Genomic DNA, 8,802 nt, shown 5'->3' on the forward strand with positions numbered 1-8,802 from the left:
CAATCCTTCTTGGCCCAATCCAATGATCCAGATTCAGGTCTGACTTTCACCACGCCGCGACATCATATGGGTTTTTTCCCATGGATATGTCGTGTTTCAGGGAAGAAATGCGACTTTAAATGAAAGCCGTCAAATGGAAGGAAGAGACGGGAACCGTCAGATCAAGGGCGCCAAAGCAATTGGGGCAAATTTTAAATCGAGCATTCCGGGCAACGTCGTTTTGTAGCAATTAGGGCGTAATGCTGAGGAGGAAAAGATTGGGAATTTTGGAGAGGTCGATTGTTCCTGATTTGAACAATCAACTGACACGTGGACGATGGAGAAGGAGTGAGCCGTTGTGCAGCTGCTGTCGTCCTCATTTTGGGAAAGCCTCAGACATGCGAAATTGAAGAACCAATTGCAGTAGAGGGAGGACAACACAGACTTGCAGTCTGCTAGGATTTTTAATGAATTTAAGCTTTTATTCCTTACACTTTTGTCTGAACATTGTGAGCCTTGATTGTAAACGGGAGAAACAAATTGTAAGGAAGACATGTTTTATCAATTTTAATGAAATTCTGGTTCTTTTCTCATCTCATTCTCTGCATTCTCCTCATCCCCATTTCTGAAGTTTCTTAAGTTTAACTGTGAAATTTTCCGTTTGTTACAATTGGCCTTAGAGCCAGACTTTCCTTGGACCTTAAGAAGTTGAAATATTAAAAGAAAATGGCTTATGGGACACGCTTAAAAGAACTGCAAGAAGCTCAAAAGAAAGCAGACATTATGTTCTTAGATGAAAGAGCAAAGAGGGAAGCTAGTGTGGATGAACTCCATGGAAGGATGGACCAAATGTTAGAAGTACAAGAGGGCCTTCAAGCTTCAATGCTCAATATGGAGCATAACATGGCCAGCTTACAGCAAAAACTACAAAGTATGGCTGATCAAATGCAGCAGTATAATAGAAATAAATCGATACTAGGAGAATGATTAACAGCAACTGTTGACAAGGGATCAAATTTCAGGGCCACACCACACAATGTCCTCAGACAAGAAGGAGGAAGCAGTTCAAGGCATGAACCCAGTGGGAATCAGAGTTCTGGGACATATAATATCTTGAACAGGCTAGAGTTTCCACACTTTGATGGGGAAAATGCAAGAGGATGGGTGAGGAGATGCTCGAGGTATTTTCAGCTAATACCAATACCTGAGGACCAAAGGGTGTCTATGGCTTCCATTTATATGCAAGGTAAGGCTGAACTATGGTACCAAGGGTACGTGGAGAAGAAGGAGTTCAGGACATGGGAAGAGTTTGTAGCCAATGTATTGGGGAGGTTTGAAGCCCTTAACAATGCTAAGGTGACAACTGAGTTCAATAGGCTGCATCATGAGACTACAGTGGATAATTATCTTGAGAGGTTTGAAGAACTGAAGGATCAGATGCTCATCTTCAACAGGAATCTAGATGAGGACTTCTTCATGATGAAGTTCATCAGTGGTCTTAAGGATGAAGTGAAGTTTTATGTAACAAACTGTGAACCTACCTCCTTGTACCAAGCCATTAACCTTGCCAGAAACCAAGAACAAACAGTCAATGCTATACTCAAAAGAGCCCACCACCCTACCAGAAATTTACCACCCAAGCCACCTTTCAAACCACCCAACAAGAATCCACCACAGAGATCACCAGCACAACCTACCAGGTTCTTAACTGAAGCTGAAGTCAGGGCAAAAAGAGAGAAGAACTTGTGTTATAGGTGTGATGAACCCTATACCCCTGGACATAGGTGTAAATACAGACAAGTTTACATGTTGCTGGAAGATGGAGGAGATAAGGATAATGGTGAAGAGGAGCAAGGGAAGCAAGCCATTGAGATAGAACTGGAAAATGAAGGGGATGTATCTGTGTCCTTACATGCTATGAAGGGGGATTTCAATTATAGAACATTGAGACTTGAAGGAACTGTGGAGGATAAAGAGATCCTCATCCTCATTGACAGTGGTAGCACACATTGCTTTCTTGATGAAAAGGTGGCCAACCTTTTAGGGTGTAAACTAGTAAGGACACACCCCATGATGGTAAGAGTAGCAGATGGGAGCAAACTTACCAGTCAACTAGCTTGTCACAAATTTAGCTGGGAGATTCAAGGACACAAGTTTACGCATCCAGTTAAGCTGATCAAGTTGGGAGGGTATGATCTGGTCCTAGGCTGTGATTGGCTAGGATTACACAATCCGATTGAGCTTGACTTCCACCAGGGTAGGGTGACCCTTAGTCAAGATTCCAGCAAGGTGATCCTAAAGGCTCTCAGTGGTAAAACAGGATCCAAGGCAGTAACCACACACTCCCTATCAAAGCTTGTTAGAGGAAGAAGCCCTAAAGCACAAGGGGAATTATTGTTGAGTCACAGCACTTCAACTGAAGCTGCAGGTAATACCAGGGTGCAAGAGGTTTTGCAGGAGTTTGAGGACATAGTCAAGGAACCTCATTCTCTTCCCCCTGAAAGAGAAATTGAGCACCGTATTGAGCTACTACTTGAGGCCATACCTAGAAGACAACACCCCTACAGGTATGCATAAGGACAGAAAACTGAAATAGAGAAGATTGTGAAGGAAATGTTAAACAGTGGCATTATCAGACCTAGTCAGAGTTCTTTTGCTTCTCCTGTATTGCTGGTTAAGAAGAAGGATGGGGGCTGGAGGATGTGTGTTGATTACAGGTATCTCAACAAACTTACAGTGAAGCACAATTTTCCCATTCCCATTATTGATGAGCTGTTGGATGAGTTACATGGGGCTACATATTTTTCAAAGATTGATCTGAGGTCTGGTTACTTTCAGATCAAAATGAGGAAAGAAGATGTACCTAAAACTAGTTTCATAACTCACAATGGCCACTATGAATTTCTTGTTATGCCTTTTGAATTATGTAATACTCCATCCACTTTCCAATCTCTGATGAATGCTATTTTTGAGCCTTATTTGAGGAAGTTTGTATTGGTTTTCTTTGATGATATATTGATCTATAGCAAGGACTGGGGTTTGCATTTGATACACCTCAGAAAAGTGATGGACCTTCTCAGAAAACACCAGTTATTTGCCAAGAAGAGAAAATGTTCCTTTGCTCGAAGGAGATAGAATACTTGGGGCATGTAATTTCACACCAAGGTGTGGCTACAGATCCATTGAAGATTGAATGCATGCTCAATTGGCCTGTACCAACAAATGTCAAGGCATTAAGAGGATTTTTGGGTCTCACTAGTTACTACCGAAGATTCATACAAGGTTATGGGATCATTAGTAAGCCCCTCACTTCATTACTGAAGAAGGATTCTTTTGAATGGAATGTAGAGGCTGAGAAGGCTTTTAACCATCTCAAGGAACTGATGGTTTCAGCTCCTGTGCTAGCCATGCCTGATTTCTCTCAGCCTTTCATTGTGGAGACTAATGCCAGTGGGAAGGGAATAGGGGCTGTATTGATGCAAGGAGGGAGACCCATAGCTTATCTCAGCAAAGTATTAGCTCCCAAGAATATGGGGTTGTCCACTTATGAGAAGGAGTTTCTGGCCCTTCTCTTAGCAGTTACAAGGTGGAGACATTACCTTTTGGGTAACCATTTCATCATAAGGACTGATCAAAAGAGTCTTAAACACCTTCTTGACCTGAGGATAGATTCAGTGTTGCAGCAAAAGGGGGTGACCAAACTGTTGGGGCTCAGTTATGAAGTTCATTACAAGAAGGGCAAGGAGAATAGGGCTGCAGATGCCCTCTCCAGGAGGATTTATCAGGAGGAGGACCCTCAAACACATGTTATATCTACTCAGATCCCATTGTGGATCCAAGAGGTTCAATTGAGTTATGAAGGGAATACCCTTTTTCAGACTATCATACAGTCCAAAATTCTTGACACCACTTCATTTCCAGACTATATTTATGAAAATGGAGTGCTGAAGAAGGAAGGAAGTATATGTGTAGGAAGCCATGGAGGGATCAGAGAAAAGGTCCTCAAGACAATGCATGATTCTGCATTGGGTGGTCATTCAGGCATGCAGGGTACTTATCAAAGACTTAAACCCTTATTCTATTGGCCTACCATGAAGGTGGATGTACAAGAATGGGTGAGAAGGTGCGAAATTTGTCAGAGGGCTAAACATGAGAACAACCCATACCCAGGGTTGCTGCAGCCCTTACCTGTTCCTGAACAAGCATGGTCATGTGTCTCTATGGATTTCATTGAAGGCTTGCCCAATTCGGATGGTAAGGATTCTATCCTGGTGGTAGTGGACAGGTTACCCAAGTACTCTCACTTCCTAGCACTAAAACACCCTTACACAGCTACCTCCATTGCTAAGGTGTTTTTTGATAACATTTATAAGCTCCATGGATTGCCTATCAGTATCATTTCAGATAGGGAGAAGGTTTTGCCCAGCAGGTTTTGGAAGGAGTTATTCACCTCATCAGGTGTCTCACTGGACATGTCCTACTCATACCACCCACAAACTGATGGACAAACACAAAGGATAAATCAATGCCTTGAAAACTACCTAAGGTGCATGTGTCTGCAGAAACCCAAGAAATGGGCTCAGTGGCTCACTTTAGCTGAGCTTTGGTTCAATACCAACTATCATACGGGGTTGAAGGCCACTCCTTTTCAGGCTCTTTATGGATATCCACCTCAACAGCTTCCCATAGGACCATATTTGCAAAGTCATCACTCTGATGTTGCTGAACTTGTGCAAGAAAGAACCAAGGTGTTGTAGTTGCTGAAGGAAAATCTGAACAAGCTCAGCAAAGAATGAAGTTGTACGCAGACAAGAAGACGACAGAAAGGGAGTTTCAGGTAGGTGATGAGGTATTCCTTAAACTCCAGCTATACAAGCAGACCTCTGTAGCCTTAAGGAAACAGCTGAAGCTATCTGCCAAGTATTTTGGCCCTTACAGAGTCATTGAAAGGATTGGAAGGGTGGCTTATAGGCTTGAATTACCAGCAGGGTCCAAAATCCACCCTGTTTTCCATGTTTCGTTATGAAAAAAAAGATTGGCTCTAAGTATTTCCCATTAGTTAACTTGCCTGAACTTGAGGATGAGGTGTTTAAAGTCTACTCCATTGCAATCTTAGGAAGAAGGTTAGTGCCCAGAAACAATGTTGGAGTCTCTCAGGTGTTAATCCAATGGTCGCACTCCACTCCCGAGCAGGCCACTTGGGAGGATTATCATGCAATTGCTGCTAAGTTTCTAAGTTTTGATCCTTGGGGACAAGGATCTAAAAAAGGAGGAAGGAATGTCGTGTTTCAGGGAAGAAATGCAACTTTAAATGAAAGCCGTCAGATGGAAGGAAGAGACGGGAACCGTCAGATGGAAGGAAGAGACGGGAACCGTCAGATCAAGGGCGCCAAAGCAATTGGGGCAAATTTTAAATCGAGCATTCCGGGCGACGTCGTTTTGCAGCAATTAGGGCGTAATGCTGAGGACGAAAAGATTGGGGATTTTGGAGAGGTCGATTGTTCCCGATTTGAACAATCAACTGACACGTGGACGGCGGAGAAGGAGTGAGCCGTTGTGCAGCTGCTGTCGTCCTCATTTTGGGAAAGCCTCATACATGCGAAATTGAAGAACCAATTGCAGTAGAGGGAGGACAACACAGACTTGCAGTCTGCTAGGATTTTTAATGAATTTCAGCTTTTATTCCGTACACGTTTGTCTGAACATTGTGAGCTTTGATTGTAAAAGGGAGAAACGAATTGTAAGGAAGACATGTTTTATCAATTTTAATGAAATTCTGGTTCTTTTCTCATCTCATTCTCTGCATTCTCCTCATCCCCATTTCTGAATTTTCTTAAGTTTAACTGTGAAATTTTCCGTTTGTTACAGGATATCACGCCCCTGTGCAGAAATCCTCTGGTAAGATAATGATTATGACATTAAAGTTGAGATATATGCAAATAATAGCTTCATTTATGTAATATATGATTTTTTTAATCACAAATTGGAATGCTACTTACTCTGTTGTGCTGTGGAATGATGCATGCTAGTTAGAGCTAAATGTAAGTAATTTGGTGGATATCTAAGTCATAACGTATCGGAGCATTTTAGAGGACGATTGATTATTTTGATTCTCCGAGTGCAATATGGCTATATACTAAAATTGCCTACAACAGTAGACATACTGTCTGCATATGCCTTTACTATTCCTTTCTCAAATCATGATATGCCTGTTGCTATGTAAAATGTTGGACTTATGTACATGAGCATGTAGTTGCAATCTCTGGGATTTTGGCATCTAACTATCTGGACGGATGAGTAAGCTTCTCTGGTACGTCATGTGGGATGGGATTTTAGATACTACTTTTAGGATTTTCTGTACAGTTTGGTCTTATGTAGACGTTATTCGTGATAATCCTGTATTTAGTCCGTTTGGATAATATTGAAGCTGATGAGCTTCTGCTCAAATATTGTTTCATTTGGTAATGTACTAAGTTGCGGAGCTCTGAGTACATGTATCATGAATGATTATGCTACTCAAGATTGATTTATGATCAGCTACCCCCAAAACCCTTTTATTGTATTTGCTCTCGAAAATATGCAACTTGTTAATAGATCTGAAACTTATTGCGAACCAATTCATTTGTTCATTGGTAGTGCTAGTTGTTCTTTTGAGTGGATGGTTGTGCTCTTTTTAGCACTTCTCATAAGAATCTTTTGTAATCTGTTGAGTGCAGGTGGAGTCGTATCTTCAAATCATGGGAGAGCCAAAACTTTCATCTGCCTTTCTTCAAGTATGTTATAGCACATCTAGGATACCTTTTATTATTTTTCAATGTAAGTTCTGTCAGGCCAGTTCCCATCCCTTTTCTTATGTCGCCCCATTTTCAGTTACTATATTGTTTTTTACTTATTCTTTTTTTTCTGATTTGCTCTCTCTCTCTCTCTCTCTCTCTCTATTCCCACCAGAGAGGTTCCCTCGCTTGCTTGCTGTGTTGATTCATTGCTTTCTTTACTTGTTTTATGTTGCAGGTAATTTGTTGGGTCTTGGGTGAATACGAGACTGCAGATGGCAAGTATTCTGCCTCATATATCACTGGGAAGTTGTGTGATGTCGCAGAGGCTCATTTGGCAGATGACACAGTGAAAGTAGGTATCTAGTTTTCCAGTATATGCATGGTTTTGTACGGTGGAATTACATTTTGACATGGTAAAGTCACTTGTTTTCTTGATGTAGATTATGTGGATGTGGTTTGAATTATGTCCTTTTTCTTTAGCTAATTGTTTGTTCATGTTATTCTAAATTTTCAGAGGTAAATTTATCTGCATTTGTATAGTTGCTCATTGCTTTGTCTCTTAGTCTTAAGGCTAAAGTGTTTTTCTGATTTCTGTTTTTCTTTTTTCCATCTAAAAGTGAGATTCTGACACTAATTTCAACTGCTATTCTTAAAGACTACAGATACTGATGTGAAGTTTATGTAAGCACAATCAACCCATTACTCTGTTAAATGCAAGCGATTAATAATTCACAGCCAAATGTAGAAGCTTTGTTGTGAACCAAAAGTGCAGCAGCTAAAACTTAAGGACCCAATTTGTGTAAATAACCTAATGCTAACCCTGTAAGCACTGCAACTTTAGGTACCTTTTAGGATTTACCATGTTGGCGATCAACATAACAAAGCACGACGGTCTTGTTTATAAGAGTGTCACTTTTGGCTGTATTTGTGTGTATGTAATGATTCATGTTGTTCTTAGTTATATGATGGCCTTATAAGTTCATGATTGATGGTTGGTTAAGGCTTCGTTGTAACAACTACTTATCTTTTTAACCAATGCATCGATAGTTCATATATATGTGCAGACATTTGCTACATCTAATGCATTTGATAGCGTCTTTATGTTTAAATGTTTCTGGACCACATAGGTAACCAAGCTTGTACACTCATTTAAGGAAGGTTTGGAGGAATGGTCTAAGAAGGCGGTAGAGCTTGAGGAGTCATGAAGGCTTTAGAAGTAAGTTCTATTTGTAATTTGTTTTATTCAACAATGGCGAATGATGCACAATACACTAATTCCTCTTGTGAACATGCAGTTTGGTTGCGGAATTCCAAACTTATCAGTTTGTCTTCTGTCTTCATGCATGCTGGACGCAAATGGAAGGTGTATGAGGTGGCAAAGACGGTCTTTGGAAATAATGACACAAAAACTAGAAAGTTTTTGCAAAGTGATAATGGTGGTAAAAAGTTGATCATTTTCTTCGCTTCCACTCTTCATTTCATCCATCAAGCATGTTTCCTTTATATGTTTGCAATTATTATCTTGAGTTCTTGATATTTATCATCTACATTATGGGGTCGTGATTTTGATAAATAGTCTTGGATGCTTTTTTAGTGGTTTTCAATTACTTTACTGCTGTGGTGTGGGTGTTTTATTTGGTTGTGCTTTTATGTTATCTCATTCAGTAAACGATGTGTATTGTTTTTTGTGGTGCACATCAAGCTCTGTGAGACATATTTTGTTGTCGGGATGTCAATAATTATTTATCATTTTAGGATTAGACTCTTAGTTCAATTGAAATTACATGAAACTTCTCATATTTCTAATTTTGATTTGAACAGCCCAATTCACCTTCCCAACGAGATAAAACCAATTCAAAAGTAAAGAATTCCATGACATATATGTAGTGTTAATTAACACGTAAGAACCAGAGGGTAACTTCTTTTTATGTTTTCATTTATCTTTTATTATCCTATCAAACTACTTTTGTTTTGTTTTCTTTTGCCAGTTACTATCAAACTACTTTCGTTTATATTATTTTTTAGTAATTTGACAAAGAAATGTGAT

General features: G+C 40.1%; 1 protein-coding gene across 1 annotated transcript; it reads left to right on the forward strand.

The window, feature by feature from the left end:
• LOC105160092 lies at positions 706–4,736 on the forward strand. The gene is made up of 4 exons (XM_011077356.1): positions 706–910; positions 974–2,546; positions 2,697–2,838; positions 3,006–4,736. The coding sequence occupies exons 1-4, from the start codon at positions 706–708 to the stop codon at positions 4,734–4,736; spliced, it is 3,651 nt and encodes a 1,216-aa protein (XP_011075658.1).

The sequence above is a fragment of the Sesamum indicum genome, linkage group LG4 (genome assembly GCF_000512975.1).
Source record: "Sesamum indicum cultivar Zhongzhi No. 13 linkage group LG4, S_indicum_v1.0, whole genome shotgun sequence".
Classification (NCBI taxonomy): Eukaryota; Viridiplantae; Streptophyta; class Magnoliopsida; order Lamiales; family Pedaliaceae; genus Sesamum; species Sesamum indicum.